This window comes from Thalassophryne amazonica, chromosome 12 (genome assembly GCF_902500255.1).
Source record: "Thalassophryne amazonica chromosome 12, fThaAma1.1, whole genome shotgun sequence".
In the NCBI taxonomy this organism is placed as follows: Eukaryota; Metazoa; Chordata; class Actinopteri; order Batrachoidiformes; family Batrachoididae; genus Thalassophryne; species Thalassophryne amazonica.
Genome location: NC_047114.1, coordinates 62,219,499 through 62,244,453, shown reverse-complemented (window position 1 = coordinate 62,244,453; position 24,955 = coordinate 62,219,499). Strand labels below are relative to the sequence as shown.

Sequence of the window (24,955 nt, the reverse complement as noted above, 5' to 3'; positions counted from 1 at the left end):
GTTTTGTGTGTGTGTGCATGTGTACGTGTGTGTGTGTGTGTGTGTGTGTGCGCGCGCATAGTGCAATGGTACCAAATGTATGGAACCAAATGGCACTCTAAATGTAATGCAACGCAAATGGGACGAATAATCCATGTCATGTGACATACAAAGCCCCAATCAAATGACAAGGATCCACTCAGCTGTTATATAAAATCAAATATTTTAAAACTTTAATGGAAAAAAATGCAGAAGATACAGCCTTAACTTACCAGCTTAGCCTAGCTGACCTGCTGCTGTAGTTCTTGTTTCATATGGTCCTAATAAGTGGAGTGGCAAGTAGTATGAATGTTATAATTCCCTCTTTTTATTCCAGAGTGTGGTCTTTCAGTTTGAGAGCCTGATTTCTTAAATTTGTAACATTTCTAAGACATAGAACATCACCCTTTTTCAGATCTTCTTGTTTTACAGTGGTTCACATCCAACTTATTGGTCCATTACAGCCACATTTTTTTCTGGCTTGTGAATCACAGTACTTCATTTTGTACATAGGAGCAACATGTCACACATGTAGATGGCACCATTTTGTGACCACAGATGATAAAAGATAACGCAGTATTCTGTGATATATAAATCACAGGACCTCAAAAACTAAAACCTAAAAACAACAACAACAAAACACAACAAACAAACAAACAAAAAAAAACCCTGTGACTTAGAGTCCGGAAAATACTGTACTCATGACTACTTAAGCAAATAAGTCCAACCCCTTTGCACTCTGCATCCTGTTTTCTGCTGAAATTATGTGTCCTCTAAATAGCAAAGTGGAGCTGAGCACACCTCAAATTCAGTTGCAATCTGCACCATGAATCACCAAGATAGGGCCTTTGTTCCTGACAGCTTTAGACAAGAAGCTCCGTCCTCTGAGTAATTATTCAAACCCTCAGCTGTAGGGTTGATTTGTGCCCGTATTGTGAGGTTGTTATAAGAACAATACCTGAGACTATTTTTCTTCATTTATCTTCACTGGAGAGTCTGTTCTCTCTCGCTTCAGCAAAACGTCCTCCTCATCCTTAACAATTTCGCTGTTGGCTTGCTGTGTTGTTCTTTTTCTCTCCTCCTTAATGATGTCCTGTTTCACTTTACCCTTAGCACTGTTCACACGAGGTGGTTTAATGTCTGTGTTGCCGTCAGAGGTGAGTATGGAGGTTTCACAGACTGTTGGCCCCTCCCACTTTGGAATGTCCAGTCCCAGCAGCTCCATTAGCCATTTCATGACTTCATCCACGTAACTATGGATGCGCAGGTCTGCATGTTTGTCCTACAAAACAGAGAATTTGAACTGTGACACTAGATAAGAACCGCTTTTCATTAAGTGGTAAACTCATTCCATCACATACACCAAAACACATACGTTAGTAGTACACCCTTAAATGGCAAATACTTCAAAGTGTCACATCTGAATAACTGTGTTAGTATGAGTACCCTTCATCATCACTTTTACAGGCTGTTTTTAAAAAGACAATTCAGCAAATAAATACAAGAACATTTCCACATTTCCATATGACTGAATATCTCTTGGTGTTCATTTATGTCAATCAGCAATGCATAGAAACAACAGGTGTATGTTCATTTTGTTTGAAGCAGGTTCACTTCAAAAACAGCCATAGTAAACAAAGCAGACAAGTGAGGGAAGCTTCATGGTAGAGTGGCACAAACAGACTTTTCAACTAAAGATGTGAAATTTCAGCTATACGAGGTCTATTAGAAAAGTATCCGACCTTATTATTTTTTAAAAAACCATATGGATTTGAATCACGTGTGATTACATCAGCCAAGCTTGAACCCTCGTGGGCATGCAAGAGTTTTTTCACGCCTGTCGGTGACGTCATTCGCCTGTGAGCACGCCTTGTGGGAGGAGTGGTCCAGCCCCCTCGTCGGAATTCCTTTGTCTGAGAAGTTGCTGAGAGACTGGCGCTGTGCTTCATCAAAATTTTTTCAAAAACTGTGAGGCACATCCGAGTGGATACCATTCGAGAAATTAAGCTGGTTTTCGGTGAAAATTTTAACGGCTGACGAGAGATTTTGGATTGTTTCTATCGCTGTAAGGACTTCCCACGGCGCGGGACGTCGCGCAGCGCTCCGAGGCGACATCGTCATCCTGTTTCAAGCTGAAAACCTCCAAATTTAAGCTTCTGTTGACCCAGGATGTCGTGAGAGAACAGAGAACTTTCAGAAGAGGTCGGAATCAGCAGTTTATCCGGACATTCCACTGTTAAAGGAGATTTTTTTTAATGAAAGACATGCGGACGGATTGGCGCGTCGGCTGCGCAACCACCACAGGAAAAACACCTCCGCTGGAAGCCTTAAGGACAAGTTGGAACATGCCCTGATGTTAAACAATTTCTCAGATACTCACTCAACTGAAAGCCACCAAAAGCCACCTGGATTTTACAAATGGTTATCAACACGGAGGTGTTTCTCCTGTGGCGGGCGCGCCACAGATGTTTTTGTATCCTCCTCCTGACTTGTCTGAAGACAACTGGCTGTAAAAGTGATGATTCAGATTTGTTATATTCAAGGATCTGCATACTTGTACTGACTTTTGTTACACCAAGTTTCTACTTTGGTGCCTATATTTTCAATTTCATCTTTGTTTGTCAACACAGACAAAATACAGTTACATTTACAGTTATGAGGCATGACATTAATGTGCACAGGGTGGAACTCACTTTTCTTCCATGCTATAACAACATTACATAGATGTGACTGGTGGAAGGAGACTCACATGTTTGGTGGGCTGTAAGTTGACTATGACCACTTTTCCACCGTTGCGCTTAGTGAGGAGGGGAAGGTCTCCACTGGGTTTGATCTGCATGGATGTGCCCAGGGTCAATGCCAGGTCTGCTCGTCTGTGCAACAAAATTTAGAAAATGCGTCATTAAATGACATGCACCTGTTTGAGCCACTGTTCCGTTATGCTCACTAATTTTCAATTTCTAGTTCTTTGGAATAATCTATCAAGATACAAGCGCAATGTGCCATCTGATGATTTTCCTGAAACACTGTTCAATGAATTTTTCTGGAATTTGGTACAGATAAACTTTGGGTGATTGTCTGTACACACAGAATACCCTCACCTCCCAGAAATCTTGTACACACAATCGTTGGGGGACTGTATGGTTTTCCTAAGTTGGACTTTCTGATTGAATTCTGGTAATTTGACAACATTTAGCCAGCGTTGGCGTTACTTCAGATTTTTCTAAAAGCAAGCTTAAAAACATGTATAAATATTGAAACAACTTATTTTGCAGGGAAGACCATTAGAAATCATTCCTGTCCAACTAGCTTCTATCAACTGTGACTGATGACATCTTCACTCATAATACACTGGAATAAAACCAAAACTGGAGATCCAATAAAATAAAAACTGAAGCACTGATGTGGACATATGGACGTTTTCCACAATGTTTCACTAAGCAATGAAGCTGAAGTACGTACATCATATCAACTCTGTATGTCAGGACAAATACAGTTTTCCGGATTTTGAAGGCTGATCCACGGGTTGGATTACATTGTGCTTTGGACAAAAAACTTTTTAAAACAACATTCTGAAGGTTCTGTGTAATTATGTCTGACCATCTTCAAATAATACATATTCCATCAATCCCTTTTATTTGCATATAATTTAAGGAAAATACTCATTAATAAAAGCAATATTAAATACTATACTTCATCAGTTTGAATATTATCAATACTTATTATAAAATCTATGCACATCAAATATTTTATAGTTATACTTAGTTTCTCAAGGCCACACCAGCTAAAAATATCATTATGTACACCTCAAAATTTTAAGAGCAAGTGTATTAAAATTCAAAAAGGCCTGTCAGGCTGTGGAGGAAAGTTTGTGGCCTGACCACAGGTCCAACAAGACAAGTCTAAGGAAAACAGCTTAAATCATATTGTTCCTCCCCACCTTATTTACACAATGACATAGAGGCTTGTTAACCCCCAAAACGTTTTGCTGAAAAAAATATCTCCCAAAACGTGAATGCAGGTCTTGCAAAAAAAAAAAAAAAGTATGTGTATATATATATATATCTGTGATTCTTTGTAACATCTTACATATTATAATTCTCTTTCACCATCAAGGCAGAGAAAAGCAGAGACTAGTGGCAATTTCCAGTTACATCACTCTTCAGTTTTCATTCCAGCTTCTTTTTGATTCTTTTGAACTAGCCAGCCCTCAAAGAGACACCATTATACTATAGTTTACTTGAGAACTGAATAAGGTGCAGCAACAGGAAATTAAAAATAATGGAAAATGAATGGCAATCTAGTTGGCATTCACGGTATTAAAATAAATATTACAGTAAAAAAAAGATATCTAGCAACAGTTGTTCTGGTTTTTCCCATTTATGTTCATGAAACATAAATAAATAAATAAATTATATATATATATATATATATATATATATATATATATAAAAATTAAAAAGGTAAAAACAAAAAAACTGACAAGTACCCTGTGGATTCTGGAAGCACAGCTGAAAGGACAGAGCTGCATTCATGGGCAATGAATCAACAGGACATTTTTAAACAAAGAGATTCTGAGTCCTCATTCTGTGTCTCACCTGCTGGCATCATCTGCTTTGTTCAGGTCTTTGTCGGGAAGCGCATCCTCCCAGTCCAGGATGGTGCTGATCAGCCTCCCTCTGTTTGGTGAGCGCGTGCACGCACGCACGCACGTGCACACACACACACACACACACACACACACACACACACACACACACACACCAATAATATGTATTTTCAATACCAATGCAACTTTTTGACGAATGAATTACATGTACAGTGCTTCTGGAAAGTATTCACAGCTCTTCACTTTCTTCCACATTTTGTTATGTTACAGCCTTATTCCAAAATGGATTAAATTCATTTTTTCTTCAAAAATACCCCATAATGACAATGACAATTTTTTTTTTTTTTTGCAAATTTGTTAAAAATGAAAGAAAAAAAATTAAGAAAGCTACAAATTGAGCTCAGGTGCATCCTGTTTTAAACTGATCATCCTTGAGATGTTTCTAAAGCTTAATTGGAGTCCACCTGGGGTAAATTTAGTTGACTGAACATGATTTGGAAAGGCATACACCTACCTACATATAAGGTCCCACAGTTGACAGTGCATAACAGAGCACAAACCAAGCATGAAGTCAAAGGAATTGTCTGCAGACACAATGAGTTGCAAGACATGGTTGCCTCGAGTTACAAATCTGGGGAAGGGTACAGAAACATTTCTGCTGCTTTGAAGGTCCCAATGAGCACAGTGGCCTCCATCATCTGTAAATGGAAGAAGTTCGGATCCACCAGGACTCTTCCTAGAGCTGGCTGCCCGTGATGTCAGGCAAGCTCGTTAGAAAACTTATATGCGTGTTCAAAAATTTGAGCAGTGATCAGGCAGAGAGATTTCCCACTACCTGCAAGTTTGTTTGCTGTTTTGTCCTCTGCTTGTCTTTTATTTTTCCTGCGGCTGTCTGACGGTTCATTCTGGGCTTCTGATTGGCCAAAGCTCCAGCACAAGCAGAGAAAGGAACTCTTTCTCCTCATCTCTCTCTCTCAGCAAGGAGCATATTTATCTATAAAGCTCCAGAGAAAACTGATAATTTGCCAATGGAAAAAATACTTAAATATTTAACTAATCCTTTTACTGCATCAGTCAGTGTGACATAGCCTTAAGATAAAACTAAAGCAATTCAGGGTTACTTTTGTTACATATGTCACACATGTCAAAAATCCTCAGTGTCCATGTTATGTTCTTTTTATAGCAGGAAAATTACTGTGAGCAGTTATACAATTATGAGACTTTGAGATTGTTTTATATCCAACCTCAAACACGTAAAAATTTAAAACATAGATCAAACTAATTTTGTACCTTATTTGATCAAGATTGTAATATAACGTATTTTCATTTTTGCATCTGCTACCTGAAAGTTAACCCCAAAAAACCTCCATGAATCATTTAATTTAAAACTGTTAAATAAATATTTTAAACATTTAACTTAGAATTAATGCAAAGAATGTCATGTAAATGAACTGGTGCTTGTTAACTTTGTTGCTCCTGTCACCTTACTTCATTCACAGCTCTGACAGCTTTTTTTTTACTCAACAGTTTAAGAAGACTTCACAGGAATATTTTACTTACAGTTTTATGTGTTTAACAAATAAGCACTGTGATAGCGAGGCCTGTGTATGTTTGCAGTTCATGCACAGAATCACATTTTACTCCATCTTTCCATGACGGTTTATCATCATATTGTATTTAAATCACAGCCTTTAACCACAATTTTATAATGGTGCAGGCTCCTGATGTATTTAATCATGGAACCCTGGAGTAAAGCATCAAATATTCATATTCCTGAAAATGGAAGCAGCAAAATTTGTGAGTTATATACACTCCTGAATAATCACATCATACTCCAATTATCTCAGGTGTAGGTACCACACAGAAGATTAATTCAAATGCGTGCATCCAAGAATGCATTACCTGCAGGCTCTGAGACCCCTGGAGCGGACAACATCGCAGTAACGTCCTGTTGGTTTCAACCCCATCACGCCGATCACCTTGTCTCTCACATATTGCCTGGAAAGCCAAGACAGTGAAAATCACCTCATTAATATTTAATTTACAGTTGCAGTAAGATCCAATACAAACCTGTTCACAAATGCTTAGACATGACAGGTGGGGATGAACATTTAGTGGTCACTTTATTAGGTCTACCTGCCAAAATGCACGTGCACTGAATGTTTAGTGTGCAAGCCACTGAGGTAAAATGAAGATCAGACATATTACCTCATTTGCCTTTAACTGTGACACAGTTATAAAAAATAACATTCAACATGAACGATGACCAAGGCATCATAACTTTAACTAGGAATTTTGACTCTACAATAAACTGTAGAGATGAGCAGTGATTGAACTTAACATCACAAATGAAAAAATGAGTTGACAAAACCACTAATCCTATACAGAAAATACATCTCTAATATATTGGTAATGGCTTCACTGTTGTAATTGCCACTTTAGCAAAAATGCCAAACTTCAACTGTTTCATCTTCTAAAATGTTATGTTTGGTCATTACGCTTTATATCACTGTATTTGAATATCTTTGAGCTTTTTCTGCTCAGAAAAACATGCAATATTTGCCAACTGTGTCAGTATTATCTACTGACTGAACACATAATGAACAAGAGCAATCACAGATTTCTAACATCCGCCAACATATATGGAGACTTCCATGCCATAATGTCTATCTGTGGTGCAAATTTGGTGAGAATCTGTGAATTAGTTTTGGTGTAATCCTTCAAAGCCTATATGAAGTGAAATCGTGATCCAGGATTCGGATCACCTCCAAAATTTAATGGAGTCTTCCATGCCCTAATATCTGTCTGTGGTGCAAATGTGGTGCAATCCGTGAAGTAGTTTTGACATAATCCTTCAAAGCGTATATAAAGTGAAATCTTGATCAAGAATCCGGATTCGGATCTGGATCACCTCAAAAATTTAATGGAGTCTTTCATGGCCTAATATTTACAACCCCAATTCCAATGAAGTTGGGACGTTGTGTAAAATGTAAATAAAAACAGAATACAATGATCTGCAAATCCTCTTCAACCTATATTCAATTGAATACACCACAAAGACAAGATATTTAATGTTTAAACTTATAAACTTTATTGTTTAAAAGTTATTGTGCAGTTATTTATTGTGCAAATATTTGCTTATTTTGAAATGGATGCCTGCAACACGTTTCAAAAAAGCTGTTTACCACTGTGTTACATCACCTTACCTTCTAACAACACTCAATAAGCGTTTGGGAACTGAGGACACTAATTGTTGAAGCTCTGTAGGTGAAATCTTTTTCATTCTTGCTTGATGTACGACTTCAGTTGTTCAATAGTCTGGGGTCTACGTTGTATTTTGCGCTTCATGATGCGCCACAGATTTTCAATGGGCGACAGGTCTGGACTGCAGGCAGGCCAGTCTACTACCCACACTCTTTTACTACGAAGCCACGCTGTTGTAACAGATGCAGAATGTGGCTTGGCATTGTCTTACTGAAATAAGCAGGGACGTCCCTGAAAAAGAAGTTGCTTGGATGGCAGCATGTGTTGCTCCAAACCCTGGATGTACCTTTCAGCATTGATGGTGCCATCACAGATGTGTAAGCTGCCCATGCCATGGGCACTAACACACCCCCATACCATCACAGATGCTGGCTTTTGAACTTTGCGCTGGTAACAAGCTGGATGGTCTTTTTCCTCTTTTGTCTGGAGGACATGACGTCCGTGATTTCCAAAAACAATTTGAAATGTGGGCTCAACAGACCACAGCACACTTTTCCACTTTGCGTCTGTCCATGTCAAATGAGCTCAGGCCCAGAAAAGGTGGCAGCGTTTCTGGATGTTGTTGATGTATGGCTTTCACTTTGCATGGTAGAGTTTTAACTTGCACTTGTAGATGTAGTGGCGAACTGTGTTAACTGACAATGGTTTTCTGAAGTTTTCCTGAGCCCACGTGGTAAGATCCTTTACACAATGATGTCTGTTTTTAATGCAGTGCCGCCTATAATGTTGGTTTTCGGCCTTGTTGGTTATGTGTAGAAAATTCTCCAGATTCTCTGAATGTTATGATTATATTATGGACTGTAGATGAAGGAATCCCTAAATTCCTTGCAAATGAATGTTGCGAAACATTGTTCTTAAACTGTTGGACTATTTTTTCATGCAGTTGTTCACAAAGTGATGATCCTTGCCCCATCTTTGCTTGTGAACAGCTTAGCCTTTTGGTGATGCTCCTTTTATACCCAATCATGACACTCACCTGTTTCCAATTACCCTGTTCACCTGTGGAATGGTCCAAATAGGTGTTCTTTGAGCATTGATCAACTTTCCCAGTCTTTTGTCACCCCTGTTCCAGCTTTTTTGAAATGTGTTGCAGGCATCCATTTCAAAATGAGCAAATATTTACACAAAAAACAAAAACGTCTATCAGTTTGAAGATTAAATATCTTGTCTTTGTGGTGTATTCAATTGAATATAGGTTGAAGAAGATTTGCAAATCATTGTATTCTGTTTTTATTTACATTTCACACAACGTCCCAACTTCATTGGAATTAGGGTTGTATCCGAGGTGAAAATATGGTGAGAATCTATGAAGTAGTTTTTACGTAATCCTTCAAAGGTTTATGCGGTCCCACGGAAAAGGCACGTTATGAGGAATGAAAGAAAAAAAAAAACACTACTGTGTGAATTAAACGGCAGACTTTTCTCTTTTCTTGCCCGCAACAGACAACAGTCCCTGTTCATCATGATTGACATCTTTAAATGTCTTTGACAGAGGTTGATGAATAAATTATGGACCTACTTCTAAATCAGAACCAGCAGGTCCACAATCAATGTAGATAAACGATCATTTTCACACCCTCGGAAACAGCGCAACAGCCCAGCTGCATCGTTATTTTTTCAGGGATGCTGTTCCAACACTGTGGGAATTAAAATGAGAATTGATTCAAAATCAATCTTTTCAACTTAGCACTACTTGTGCGTGCTAAAAACTATGCACAACAGAAAACACAGGGCGAAGCGCTTTTCTGACAAGATCTCTACATCGCTTTCTTCTTGAGAAAAGATTCCCTCCATATTTTCTGCTACATATTTACTTTTTACATGCACAAGCGCCAATTATGTACACACCTGTTTATTTATTGCCTCTTTTTCTCCTTCCTGACCAATCACAATGAAAAAATTGTTTCCACTTACAGAAATGACACTGACTGCATCTTAGTGTTTTTTTATTTTATTATTTAAATGTTATTTGTGCAGCTGCGCATCTGGTCTTACACTGTGGTGCATTACCCAAAATTTCTGGCTGATGTACCTGGCATTTTGTAATCGATCAGGATTGCTCATTAAAATGGCCACTAAGCAAATGTCACTGACTGAGATTATCAAAAAGAAAACTGAAAGGTTTGAGGAACTGGGTTTTTTGGAAACAAGTGTGTGTGTGTGTGTGTGTGTGTGTGTGTGTGTGTGTGTGTGTGTACGCTCACATACCTTCCACATTTCTCACATTCCTCAACAAACATGTTTCCATGGAGCTCTGAGAGCAGATCCCTAATAAAGTGAGATGTAGAAAAAGGCAACAAAATCACACAGATGACAGTCACTGAAATTACACAGTTAAATGCTTCTACAAAACTTTATACCATCCTTCCTTCTGAGCCACACTCTGAAATATAAATAGATTCCTTTCTAAATTGCATCTTCTGAGTGCACAGGTTTGTGCCTTCCGTCTCAGTTCAGCCTTTCTTTCAATTATATCTTTGGTGAACTTGCATTAAAATAGATAAAATAAAATAAGACAAAAAAAAAATCTAACATTAGGTGGAGAGAGAACTAAGAAAAAGGAAAGTAAATCCTGTGGGTCAAAAGTCACTCACTCATCTTCAACCACTTATCCAGGATCGGGTTGCGAGGGCAACAGCTCCAGCAGGGGACCCAAGACTTCCCTTTCCTGGGCCACATTGACCATCTCTGACTAGGGGATCCCGAGGCATTCCCAGGCCAGTGTGGAGATATAATCTCCCCACCTAGTCCTGGGTATTCCCCGGGGTATCCTTCCAGATGGACATGGCTGGAACACCTCCCTAGGGAGGTGCCCTGGGGGCATCCTTACCAGATGCCTGAACCACCTCAGCTGGCTCCTTTCAACACGCAGGAGCAGTGGCTCTACTCCAAGCTCCCCACAGATGACCAAGCTTCTCACCCTATCTCTAAGTGAGACACTAGCCACCCTCCTGAGGAAGCCCATTTTGGCCGCTTGTACTGGCGATCTAATTTTTTCAGTCATGACCCAACCCTCATGACCATAGGTAAGAGTAGGAACAAAGATTGACCAGTAGATCGAGAGCTTCGCCTTTTGGCTCAGCTCCCTTTTCGTCACAACAGTACGGTAGAGCGAATGCAATACTGCCCCTGCTGCACCGATTCTCCGGCCAATCTCACGTTCCATTGTCCCCGCACTTGTGAACAAGACCTCGAGGTACTTGAACTTCTTCACTTGGGTCAAGGCCGTATTCCCTCCCCGGAGTAGGCAATCCATCGGTTTCCTGCTGAGAACCATGGCCTCAGATTTAGAGGTGCTAATCCTCATCCCAGCCGCTTCATACTCAGCTGTGAACTGATCCAGTGAGTGTTGGAGGTCACAGGCTGAAGAAGCCAACAGGACCACATCATCTGCAAACACCAAACTGGAAACCCTTCTCCCCCCAATTATGTCTCAATATCCTGTCCATGAATATCACAAACACTATTGGCAACAAGGCGCAGCCCTGGTGGAAGCCAACCCCCACCGGAAACAAGTCAGACTTACTGCCAAGCACTCTAACACAGCTGTCGCTTTGTGCGTACAAAGATTGGATGGCCCTGAGAAGGGACCCCCTCATGCTATACTCCCGCAGCACCTCCCACAGTATCTCCCGGGGTACCTGATTATACGCCTTCTCCAAGTCCACAAAACACAGTTTTTGGGTCAAAATGAAATATCTATATTGTGTAAGCACTCAATATATGGGCCCAGGGGCTCGTTGGTGCTCGTGTTTATTCTCAGATTCTGTAGTGTAAAGCACAAATGCCTAATTATCACCCCTTGGAAACATCAGACAAGAATTATTTTCCTTCACACACATCTTCATATGAGGTGCTGCCATTATGCAAAAGTTTATCAAATCCACTGACCAGTTAAGGAAGAGTGGAATGTACAATACTCATGGACAGACAGCCAAAAAGACCTCAACTTTTATTTGTGTGTCTGTGTGTATGGGGTCCATAATAAAATTAAAGACAAAGTTGTAGAGATGTGCATCAATAAGTTCAAATTAAAATTAGGAATAAAACAGGACATAACCCACAAGATTCTAAACCCAGTGTTATGGTGTTAAAATGGATGCATGTGTTGGACAAAGATGAAGTAATTGGATCTGTTGTTTCTTATTGATATCCCTTTATTTCTTGCATAAAAAAGAAAGAAAAAAGAAAGAATAAAATAAACAAATGTTCACAGTAAAAGCTTCAAAGGTCACTTTCCCTGTCAGAAAACACATGAAGTGGGCTGTTACCAGAGAAAAGACTATGAATGCATGAATTTATGCAAACACTTGATTTCTGTGAATCATTACTTTTTTCTGGACCAAACCAGCCAATCACCAAAAAAAAACAAACAAACAAAAAAAAAAAACCCTCCCAGATCAACAGAACACCGCTAATGCCCAGACCTGCTGACAATGTATTTTGATGATTTTGGATCATATCTTGTAAGATCATGCACATTTCAATGCAACATTAACATTACAATTTATCCGTGAAATAATACATCCATTAATGTCCCCCAGTATTGACGATTTAAACTGCTTTACATCCATGTGTCTATAAATATCTTACCTTGGGAACCCTGAACGGACATGCAGGCCATCCACATTCTGGCTAATGAGGTATTTGAGGTATCCAGCCCTTTGCAATCCTAAAAGGGCCCTGTGAGTTAAACTGGGCCGGGCATCTTCAAATGTCGTTTCAAAGTGAGGTGTCTCACCCTTTTCTTCTAATGTCCATACACCTTTTGGGCCCCTGAAAGGAAAATGCTCATAAATACACAGACTCCAAAATATGTAATCATTACTGGAGAGACTGTAGTGCAGTGGGCAGTTTGGAGGCAGTATTAATTAATGCTACTACTACTAAAAACAACAACAAGATACTTTTTTAATTGATTAGCTGAGTTAAGGCTCTCTCTCTCTCTCTCTCTCTCTATAACCCATCTTTGCACAGTCACACAATCACTAGAAGCATAAATAGTACATGGACATGTCTTCATTACAACACATACTGAGCATTACCATTGTGATGAACTTCTACTAAGTCTGGTACTTTTACAGCTTTGTGCCAGACGTTGTTGCATCCCAACAGAGAATAAACGTCCTCAACAAAATCAAACATATATATATATATATATATATATATATATATACACACTGCGATTTTGCAAGTTCTCCCACTTAGAAATCATGGAGGGGTCTGAAATTTTCATCTTAGATGCATGTCCACTGTGAGAGACAAAAAAAAAAAAAAAAAAAATCCGGAAATCACAATGTATGATTTTTTAATAATTTATTTGTATGTTACTGCTGCAAATAAGTATTTGAACACCTGTGAAAATCAATGTTAATATTTGGTACAGTAGCCTTTGTTTGCAATTACAGAGGTCAAACATTTCCTGTAGTTTTTCACCAGGTTTGCACACACTGCAGCAGGGATTTTGGTCCACTCCTCCATACAGATCTTCTCTAGATCTTTCAGGTTTGGAGTTTCAGCTCCCTCCAAAGATTTTCTATTAAGTTCAGGTCTGGAGACTGGCCAGGCCACTCCAGGACCTTGAAATGCTTCTTATGGAGCCCCTCCTTAGTTGCCCTGGCTGTGTGTTTGGGGTCATTGTCATGTTGGAAGACCCAGCCATGACCCATTTTCAATGCTCTTACTGAGGGAAGGAGGTTGTTTGCCAAAATCTCGCAATACATGACCCATCCATCCTCCCTTCAATACGGTGCAGTCGTCCTGTCCCCTTTGCAGAAGAGCACCCCCAGAGTATGATGTTTCCACCCCCATGCTTCACGGTTGGGAAGGTTTTCTTGGGGTTGTTCTCATCCTCTAAACATGGTAAGTGGAGTTGATTCCAAAAAGCTCTAATCTGGTCTCATCTGACCACATGACCTTCTCCCATGCCTCCTCTGGATCATCCAGATGGTCACTGGTGAACTTCAAACAGGCCTGGACATGTGCTGGCTTGAGCAGGGGGACCTTGCTGCCCTGCAGGATTTTAAACCATGACAGCATCATGTGTTACTAATGTAATCTTTGTGACTGTGGTCCCAGCTCTCTTCAGGTCATTGACCAAGTCCTCCTGTGTTGTTCTGAGCTTTCTCAGAATCATCCTTACCCCACAAAGTGAGATCTTGCATGGAATCCCATACCGGGGGAGATTGACAGTCATCTTGTGTTTCTTCCACTTTCTAATAAATAATCATAACAGCTGTTGTCGTCTACCAAGCTGCTTGCCTGTTGTCCTGTAGTCCATCCCAGCTCTTTGGTCTTGGCTATGGTGGACAGGTTGGAGTGTGATTGATTGAGCGTGTGAACAGGTGTCTTTTATACAGGTAACAAGTTCAAACAGGTGTAATTAATACAGGTAAAGAGAGCAGAATAAGAGGGCTTCTTAAAGAAACATTTACAGGTCTGTGTGAGCCAGAATTCTTGCTGGTTGGTAGGGATTCAAATACTTATTTGCAGCAGTAAGATACAATTATTAAAAAAAAAAAAAAATCATACATTGTGATTTCCGGATTATTTTTTTTTTAGATTATGTCTCTCGCAGTGGACATGCACCTAAAATGAAAATTTCAGCCCCCTCCATGATTTCTAAGTGGGAGAACTTGCAAAACCACAGGGTGTTCAGATAGTTATTTTCCTCACTGTATATATATATATATATATATATATATATATATATATGAATCCCCATAAGGTGACAGGTTCAAGAAACTCAATATAAAATAGAAGAGATCTCTGTCTCCTTATCTGAATTTGTACCAACATTTAATAAGCTCTGCCTTGGCCCAAGGTGGACTTATCCACTAATATCCCCGTCACACATAGCCAGAATCACGCAGAATGGCGTCAGAATGACAAATCGGCGCACAACCGAAAAGTGTTGGGTTTCAGTTCCAAAATGTTCTGACAGCCATCTGTGAGAGTCCACACAGCTGGTCAAAATTGGTCAGCGGCCCTGAGTGTGATGCACATGCTCAAAATCCTCCAGGCACTGTTGAGATGGGACACCTATCCAACAGCGGTCCACGTGCAATCTGAGAACCATCTGACTGCAATTTACATATTCTGATGGCGGAAAAACAGGATCTGAAATGTTATGAGCGCATACGAGGGAACCTCGAGATGGCTTTGGTATGGCAAAGCCTGTCAGTATGACCTGCACGTGCCACGTATAATAATATTTGCCGTGTCGGGCTGGTTCCTGCACATTCTTGCTGTGTGTGACAGGGCTTTAAATTTCATTGAAATCTATTCATGTCTCACAGCTATCCAGCTATCTCCCTAACTCACGGTACAAAAAAAAAAAAGTTATTCCAGCTTTTGTATAAATTTTCATAAAAGACGTAAGTCTGACAGCCACTTTCTTGACTGAAGTTGTTGTTATGCTAATAAACACATATAACCCCCCACCTGAGATCAACTTTCACAAGAATCTGTTGGTACACTGAATTCTTTTTTTATTTTAATTATTGAAAAGTTAATACTTATGTTCCTTTATCTACATCTAACTCAAATTTTAATGATGTTGTTTGTTGTAAGATAGGCGAGACACTCAGTAAGTTTCATGAAAATCTGATCAATTATCAAACTCCGTTATTAAAAGTGTTTCTGTTTCCTGGGTATGCCCTTATAGCAGATTTAATGGCATTTAGCTAGTGTTACACTGAAATCTTTCCTCTATGTTTGTGAGTAATATGCTCACCCTGCCTAAGGACAAGGTTAGTGTCACTGTGAACAACATCATGAATGTCAAGCTTTTTGACGCATCCCTTTAACTTCTAAAACTTTAGATGAGCGTTTTTTTCCACAGAGGGGAAAAAAAAAGAAAAAATCATGTATAGGTGTCATGGCTTTGCATTTGTGCTGGCAAGTGTTGTGTGGGCCACCACCAGAGGGCGCCCTGCCTGAAGTGCGGGCTTCAGGCACGAGAGGGCGCCGGAGCAACCGGGAGTGGCAGCTGGCAGTCATCACCAGCACCAGCTGTCACTCATCATCACCACAACCACATCTCCATAAAAGCCAGGCAGCATCTTCACCTCACTGCCGAGAAATCGTCTACCAATCAGGTAAACACTCAGTTGTTGTTTTGTGCCGTACAACATTCTGAACATTTGCAGGCGTACCTGTTTGACTGGTCAGCAGCTGGAAGCTGGGAGGAGACGACGTTCTTCACTCCTCGGATAAGTAGTCTTTCAGGCTCTGCACGTTTTTGTTCCTGTGTGACTGTACTTAAGAGGTGGAGGTGTTTCCCACCCTTTCTGACTGTTTGCTGGGTGTTGACGCACCCACCATCACCTGTCTGTTCTTCCTGCCAGCAGTACCCGATCTGACAGCCGGAGGCAGTGGCCACCTGGGGACCCAGCGCTTGGTGGCTCCGGGGTGCTTCAGATCTGGTGGCAGTGGAAAGCGTGTGGGATCCGGCTCTTTTCTGGACGGGCGTCTTCTATCCTCGAGCCTGCCCACACGTCACCGTAAATTATTGACTGTTGATCTCAATTGTGTTGTCTGTTGCCCTGTTGTGCACATTCACAACATTAAATGGTTATATTTTGGCTTATTCCATTGTCCGTTCATTTGCACCCCCTGTTGTGGGTCCGTGTACCTACACTTTCACAACAGGATTTCTCGGCCAGCATCATGGATCCGAGGGGCGTCAACCATCGCTTGAACCGCCAATGGAAACACAGGGTGCACAGGCGTCGGCAGGAGACGTGTTAGGTGAACTGCACCACATCTTAACCGCCTTCACTGTTCGGTTGGACTTGGTAACCGAGCAGAACGTTATACTTTACCGGAGGATGGAGGCTCTCACCAGCCAGGTGGAAGCACGCACTCAGGGTGCTGCTGCAGCACCTCCTCCTGCTGACCGAGCACTGAATACAGACATTCCAGTGGTGATTCAACGAACCCCCCCCCCATCCCCTGAAGCATACATAAGCCCTCCGGAACCATACGGAGGTTGTGTCGAGAGGTGCGCAGACTTCTTAATGCAGTGTTCGCTCGTCTTTGCACAGCGTCCCATTATGTACGCGTCAGATGCCAGCCGGGTGGCTTATGTTATTAATTTGCTTCGAGGAGAGGCACGCGCCTGGGCTACGGCGCTCTGGGAGCAGAATTCACGGCTCCTAACAACATATACTGGGTTTGTGAGGGAGTTTAAACAGGTGTTTGATCATCCCAATAGAGGCGAAACCGCTTCGACCGTGCTGCTGTCAATGAGACAGGGATGTCGGAGTGCAGCCGAGTATGCAGTCGACTTCCGCATCGCGGCTGCGAGGTCTGGCTGGAATAACGTTGCACTCCGCGCCGCCTTCGTAAACAGACTGTCTCTGGTCCTGAAGGAGCACCTGCTGGCTAAGGATGAGCTGCGGGATTTTGACGGGCTTGTCGACCTGGTCATACGGTTAGACAGCCGGTTAAAAGAACACTGTCGGGAGCGGGGCGAAGGGCCTGGCCGGGTGCGAGCCGTCCCTCTTCCTTCCGGGACTGAAAGGGTGCCGCCGTCCCCACGCTCCACAGTCGGAGAGCTCCGTGGGGCAACAGCTCCCCCTGCTGACGAAGCTATGGACACGAGCAGGGCTAAAGTAAAATCACATGACAGACAACGGAGGCTGGCTCGCGGAGAATGTTTTTTCTGTGGCTCGAATGAGCACATACAAAGAAACTGCCCCAAGCAGTAAAACTTCAACGCCCGCCCTTAGAGACTGGGTTAAGGGTGGGCCATAACATCCACGCGGGGAAAGCCCGTAGATCCGAACGCATCCCCGTGACGATCCTTTGTGGGGATCTTACCCTTCACGCTCCAGCACTGGTGGACACGGGGTCTGAAGGGAATCTGCTGGACAGCAGATGGGCCAGGGAGGTAGGGCTCCCTCTAGTGGCTCTACCTTCACCATTGAAGGTACGGGCACTAGATGGCACCCTTCTCCCATTAATCACACACCAGACACCACCCGTGACATTGGTGGTGTCTGTGAATCACAGGGAGGAGATTGTGTTCTATGTAACACCTTCTACCTCCCGAGTGATTTTGGGATTTCCATGGATGATTAAGCACAATCCCTGGATTGATTGGCCGTCTGGGGTAGTGACGCAGTGGAGCGACACCTGCCACCGGGAATGTTTAGGATCCTCGGTTCCACCCGGTGTGACAGCTAATGAGGAGGTTAAAGTCCCCCCCAATCTGTCGGCGGTGCCGGAGGAGTACCATGATCTTGCTGACGTCTTCAGCAAAGATCTGGCACTCACTCTTTCCCCGCACCGTCCGTATGATTGTGCCATTGATTTGATCCCGGCGCTGAGTACCCGTCCAGCAGGTTGTACAATCTCTCTTGTCCTGAGCGCGAATCAATGGAGACCTACATCCGGAACTCCTTAGCTGCCGGGTTGACCGGAACTCCACCTCCCCGATGGGTGCAGGTTTCTTTTTCGTGGGCAAAAAGGACGGCGGACTCCGTCCATGCATTGACTACAGAGGGCTGAACGAAGTCACAGTTCGCAATCGATACCCGCTGCCTCTGCTAGATTCTGTGTTCACGCCCTTGCATGGAGCCCAAATCTTCACCAAACTAGATCTTAGGAATGCGTACCACCTGGTTGGGATCCGGAAGGGAGACGAGTGGAAGACGGCATTTAACACCCCATTAGGTCACTTTGAGTACCTGGTCATGCCGTTCGGCCTCACCAATGCGCCCACGACATTCCAAGCGTTGGTTAATGACATCTTGCGGGACTTCCTGCACCGGTTCGTCTTCGTATACCTGGACGATATCCTCATCTTCTCCCCGGATCCTGAGACTCGTGTGCAGCATGTACGTAAGGTCCTGCAGCGGTTGTTGGAGAACCGGCTGTTTGTGAAGGGCGAGAAGTGCGAGTTCCACCGTACTTCTTTGTCCTTCCTGGGGTTCATCATCTCCTCCAACTCCGTCGCACCTGATCCGGCCAAGGTAGCGGCGGTGAGAGATTGGCCCCAACTGACAAGCCGTAGGAAATTGCAACAGTTCCTCGGTTTTGCAAATTTCTACCGGAGGTTCATAAAGGGCTATAGCCAGGTAGTTAGCCCCCTGATGGCCCTAACCTCCACTAAAGTCCCCTTCACCTGGTCGGATTGGTGTGAAGCCACGTTTAAGGAGTTGAAACGTCGGTTCTCGTCTGCACCCGTTCTGGTGCACCCCGATCCCAATCGCCAGTTTGTAGTCGAAGTGGATGCCTCTGACTCAGGGATAGGAGCTGTGCTGTCCCAGAGCGGGGAGTCCGATAAGGTTCTCCATCCTTGTGCCTATTTTTCCCGTAGGTTGACCCAAGCAGAGCGGAACTACGACGTCGGCAATCGGGAACTCCTTGCGGTGAAAGAGGCTCTTGAGGAGTGGAGACACCTGTTAGAGGGAGTGACGGTGCCCTTCGCGGTTTTCACCGACCATCGGAACCTGGAGTACATCCGGACCGCCAGGCGTCTGAACCCCAGGCAAGCCCGCTGGTCACTGTTCTTCGGGCGTTTTTGACTTCCGGATCACCTACCCTGTCCCGGGTCCACGAAGAGGAGGTCAAGGTCAAGCTGTCAGATCCACTGGAACCCATCATCCCCGAGTCCACTATCGTGGCCGCCCTCACCTGGGACGTGGAGAAGACCGTCCGGGAGGCCCTGGCACGGAACCCGGACCCGCGGACCGGCCCAAAGAACAGACTTTATGTCCCACCAGAAGCCAGAGCTGCAGTCCTGGACTTCTGTCACGGATCCAAGCTCTCCTGTCATCCCGGGGTGCGAAGAACCGTGGCAGTGGTCCGGCAGCGCTTCTGGTGGGTGTCTATGAAAGCTGACGTCCTGGAGTACGTCCAGGCCTGCACCACCTGCGCCAGGGGAAAGGCTGACCACCAACGGGCACAGGGACTCCTCCAGCCGTTACCTGTGCCTCACCGCCCCTGGTCCCATATCGGCCTGGACTTCGTCACGGGCCTCCCGCCGTCCCAGGGCATGACCACCATCTTCACGATAGTGGACCGGTTCTCCAAGGCGGTCCACTTCGTGGCCCTCCCGAAGCTCCAGACGGCCCAGGAGACTGTAGACCTCCTGGTCCACCACGTCGTACGTCTGCATGGGATTCCATCCGACGTCGTCTCTGACCGTGGTCCCCGGTTCTCCTCGCAAGTCCGGAGGAGTTTCTGTAGGGAACTGGGGGCCACCGTGAGCCTCTCGTCCGGGTACCATCCCCAGACAAACGGACAGGTAGAGCGGGTCAACCAGGAATTGGAGCAGGCCCTTCGCTGCGTGACCTCAGCGCACCCGACGACCTGGAGCAACCATCTGGCCTGGATCGAGTACGCACACAACAGCCAAGTTTCATTTGCCACCGGCCTCTCCTGGTTTGAAGTATGTTTGGGGTACCAGCCCCCATTGTTTCCGCTTGTGGAGGGAGAGGTCGGGGTGCCCTCAGTCCAGGCCCATCTGAGGAGGTGCCGTCGGGTGTGGCGCTCTGCCCGCTCTGCCCTGCTCAAAGCCCAGACAAGGGCCAAGGCCCATGCAGACCGCCGGCGATCCCCGGCCCCTGCATACCAGCCCGGGTAGGAGGTTTGGCTGTCAACGAAGGACATTCCATTGCAGGTGGAGTCACAAAAACTAAAAGACCGGTACATCAGCCCCTTCTCCATCCTCAAGGTCCTCAGCCTGGCGGCAGTGAAGCTGAAGCTGCCAGCTTCACTGCGGATTCACCCGGTTTTCCACGTCTCCCGGATCAAGCTGTACCACACCTCTTCCCTCTGCACTCCCGGACCGGCGCCGCCTCCTGTCCGGATCATCGATGGAGAGCCGGCCTGGACAGTGCGTAGGCCCCTGGACGTCCGTCGACGGGGCCGGGGTTTCCAGTATCTGGTGGACTGGGAGGGTTATGGACCCGAAGAACGCTCCTGGGTGAAGAGGAGCTTCATCCTGGACCCGGCCCTCCTGGCCGATTTCTACCGCCGGCATCCGGACAAACCTGGTCGGGCGCCAGGAGGCGCCCGTTGAGGGGGGGGGGGGGGTCCTGTTGTGTGGGCTGCTGAAGAGGAGGTACTGCTGGCCCACCACCAGAGGGCGCCCTGCCTGAAGTGTGGGCTTCAGGCACGAGAGGGCGCCGGAGCAACCGGGAGTGGCAGCTGGCAGTCATCACCAGCACCAGCTGTCACTCATCATCACCACAACCACATCTCCATAAAAGCCGGGCAGCATCTTCACCTCGCTGCCGAGAAATCGTCTACCAATCAGGTAAACACTCAGTCGTTTTGTGCCGTACAACATTCTGAACATTTGCAAGGCGTACCTGTTTGACTGGTCAGCAGCTGGAAGCTGGGAAGAGACGACGTTCTTCGCTCCTTGGATAAGTAGTCTTTCAGGCTCTGCACGTTTTTGTTCCTGTGTGACTGTGCTTAAGAGGTGGAGGTGTTTCCCACCCTTTCTGTTTGCTGGGTGTTCACGCACCCACCATCACCTGTCTGTTCTTCCTGCCAGCAGTACCCGATCTGACAGCCGGAGGCAGTGGCCACCTGGGGACCCAGCGCTTGGTGGCTCCGGGGTGCTTCAGATCCGGTGGCAGTGGAAAGCGTGTGGGATCCGGCTCTTTTCTGGACGGGCGTCTTCTATCCTCGAGCCTGCCCACACGTCACCGTGAATTATTGACTATTGATCTCAATTGTGTTGTCTGTTGCCCTGTTGTGCACATTCACAACATTAAATGGTTATATTTTGGCTTATTCCATTGTCCGCTCATTTGCGCCCCCTGTTGTGGGTCCGTGTACCTACACTTTCACAACAGGCAAGATTTGTATGTGTGAGATACAACAATATGTGACAAAGAAACATGGAATTATTTTGGTGATTTACCTGAAGTCAGGGATGCCTGCAGAGGTGCTGATTCCTGCCCCACTGTGGACAACCATGTACTGTGATTCCTTTACCAACTGAGCTAGTGCCTCAACCTTCATCTTCAGTTCTTCTGGACAATCAAATGCCTGCCACACATCACACCACAATATGTTCAAGATTAATCTAAGAATGAAAGTACAGTCACAGAACAGAACCTCTCCAACTATAAATCTAAGAGAATTTGAAAGTAAAGAGCTGAATGGGTGCTTTTACGCAATATTTTATTTAAGCAAAGTGTGAGTCAAGTCAAGGCCGCCCAAATCTGCTCCTGGAGGGCACCTGCCCTGCATGTTTTCATGTCTAACTGCTCTACTCACTACAAATTATTTGATTCCTGTGTTTCCCAGTGCTTCATTGGCTGAGGACACTTGTCAGAGTTGATTGGCTGTAGGTGGAGCAGGGACGGAAAAACATGTGAGGCACATGGCAACCAGGAACAGATTTGGGCAGATCTGTATTAGATGAATGTCAACAGACAGGAACCACAGCTGGAAGTGTCAACTAACATAGATAAAAAAAACAAACAAACAAACAAACAAAAAAAAACACAACAAAAAAACTGTGTCATTGAAATAATACACATTGGTAACACCAAAATGAATGCATGAGACCAGCATCATTTCATATGTCAATCATGCAATTGTGGCTACTTTCAGAAAGTGTATGCTCAAAATCATTGCATAACTGGTACCACTGAGAAGCAACATAGCATCAGGCAGCTTCACTTTGCTCGAGTGCTGAGTCAACCAGATATTTAGCCAAAGGTTTCTCTTTTTTTTTTTAATTCATCATGTGGATAAAGCCAAGGGGACTCCACACAGTCAGGCCCACAAGCATTTGGACACTGACAAATTTGGTAGTCTTGTCAAGTATGTAAGTTCCTTCTGCCTATAACTTTTCCCCCAACTCTGAGTTGCCACAGTAGATCCGAGATGGATATGCTTGTTGATTTAGAAATCTTCTCAGGATTTTATTAAAAACCAAGATGTGAAATTTCAGCTAAAACACATGGAGACTCAAACCTAATCTATTTTTTTTTTTTTTTGTATGAAAACTCCTTTGTGCCACTCCATGAAACTACAGAACTGCAACAGACACAGGTTACACAACAGTTTCTCCAAAAAGCCTCAAAAACGTATAATTCCATCAGAAATGTCATGAAATGACTTGGTGTCTTCCCTTAATTACTTCTCATTGCATTCAGGTTTTGAGAACTGCCTCCTCCAGACAGATTCACCATACAGCACAACATTGTTTGTAGCTCTTACTGACTGATACAAATGAAGTAAAAAGTATATTTAGTAACTTGCAAATAGTAATGTATCATCCCGACTTGTCTAAAGAAAACTGGCTGTAAAAGTATTTGTATTTACAATAATCCTTATATTTAGATTGTCCGATTATAGTACTTACGGGCTCTGCAAATCGACTATGTATACAAATGGCCATAATTCCTAAATGTTTAATACAGTATGCTGAATATCTACACTACAAGCATATCTTTATTATTTTTTTTTTTACTTTAACTCCAACTTTGGTGGCAACATTACAAAAACTGTCACTGTCAAAAGACATATGGACCTGACCATCATCTGGCTGCGACAGACAGATGGTTTCTTTTGTGGAAGAGAGATCACTGGTCTGGATGTGGCAACATGAAAAAACAGCCTATGTTGCCAAACCTGACTCGATCCGAAAGAACAGTCGATTACCAACAAAGTAGTTACATACACATTACGTAAATAGCATTTTACGTCTTAACACATGACTGGGCTCTTGCTGCTATGAAGTTCGAGGATCACAATGTTAATAAGCGTCCCATTTTGAAAGCTTTTTTTTGTGAAGCAGACTTCATATATTTTTTAATGTAACTTCACTGCCCAAATATTTTTTTCTTTCTTCTACTGGTATTAAAATATCTTTATGTCGGGTTAGTACTAATGCCTTTCACCACTGCATTAAACAAATTATCCACTCTTTTAAAGGGCTAAAAGTAGTTAACAAAGCTAATGCTAACTAGCTCGCTCGTCTTTTACCTCAGGGAGTCCGCAAACTCCTTTGTTTGCGTACGGCGACAGCCCAGCAGCATAATTCACAGACATGGCTGATGTTAACAGCTTAAAAACGGTTAATTTGATTTATTTTTAGTCTCACAGATGATAAATTATGATCCCCATAGATCAGTGTTTGTCGGTTTTACACACTGACTGCCTCGTCGTGTTTTCGTGACGTCATCCTAAGCGACAGCCTGTGCTGCGTTCAAAGAAATGGAGGGTTAAAAGCAGTCTAGTTAAAACTAAAAACAACTTATGTGTGCAGTTCCCATCATAAATGGTCAAACGAAGAACTACCATATTCACATAATTCCATCTAATGTTGCAGTCGTAATTTAATTCTGCCCAGCAACATTTCACTCATTTCCAACAACAAAGCAAGGGCTTCCCCGCAGGATCCTAAAGGCACCAGAAGGCCCATGGCCTTTTCTGTCTCACTAGGCTCCAGTTCCCAACGAACAAATAATTACAATTAAAATGACCCCCCAAAAATAGGACATTTGTCAATCCTCAGGTGCACATGTATCTATTAAAATTTCTGAGTGAAATAGTTGTATTTATGAACTTACTGATTGAAATTATGCAGACCCACTCACTTAAGAGGTGCAGGTTGACTCTATTACACCTTAATTGCTTTAACTGCAATGTAATAGGTTGTACTTTTATTGCAACCACCCCCTCCCCCCAAAAAAATCAATTTAGTCTTAGTTTGATAAGTAACTATGAATATGACTTCCGTTTGAGCAGTGTGTATACAGATCTTGAACATACTGGGCTTAAATTCTGACCTTCGCTGTGACCTTTACTGATTTTTCTCAAACTCATCACTTTGTCCTTGGCTGACCGACCTTCAAACATTGTACCAGCTCAGTCAAAAATGGTTGCAACAATTAACATTTCACATTTACCAATCTGTGGGGTGTGTGCTGTTAAAACACTCACCCTCACACACTAACACATTCAGATATTGTAACATTACTATGCAAAAGGTAGGTGTAGTGCCCAAGTGGTTAATACACTTGATTTTAGTGTGGAAGGTTCCCAGTTCAAACCCCACCCCCACATTTCTTCATGTAATGTGGA

At 43.6% G+C, this 24,955-nt stretch overlaps 1 protein-coding gene across 2 annotated transcripts; it reads right to left on the bottom strand.

Moving 5' to 3' along the window:
- Positions 1–953: 953 nt before the first annotated feature.
- Positions 954–24,164, bottom strand: sirt6 (sirtuin 6). Of its 2 annotated transcripts, none has more exons than XM_034183780.1 (8): positions 23,855–24,164; positions 21,777–21,904; positions 12,485–12,667; positions 10,100–10,159; positions 6,530–6,625; positions 4,617–4,697; positions 2,768–2,891; positions 954–1,300 (listed from the first exon to the last, which is right to left on the bottom strand). In XM_034183780.1, exons 1-8 carry the CDS (start codon positions 23,918–23,920, stop codon positions 983–985), a joined length of 1,056 nt encoding a protein of 351 aa, XP_034039671.1. In that variant the 5' UTR covers positions 23,921–24,164; the 3' UTR covers positions 954–982. The 2 variants fall into 2 exon arrangements, with proteins under 2 accessions (XP_034039671.1, XP_034039670.1); XM_034183779.1 differs by having other exon boundaries at positions 21,777–21,941; positions 23,855–24,153.
- Between the last annotated feature and the right edge of the window lie 791 nt (positions 24,165–24,955).

Coding starts and splice junctions, on each gene's coding strand:
- sirt6 (XM_034183779.1), bottom strand. CDS start 23,907: ATGCTGCTGGGCTGTCGCCGTACGCAAACAAAGGAGTTTGCGGACTCC. Junction 21,942..23,854: donor GAGTTTGCGGACTCCCTGAG/GTAAAAGACGAG, acceptor TTTCATTCTTAG/ATTAATCTTGAACATATTGT. Junction 6,626..10,099: donor GAATGTGAGAAATGTGGAAG/GTATGTGAGCGT, acceptor TTGGCTTTCCAG/GCAATATGTGAGAGACAAGG.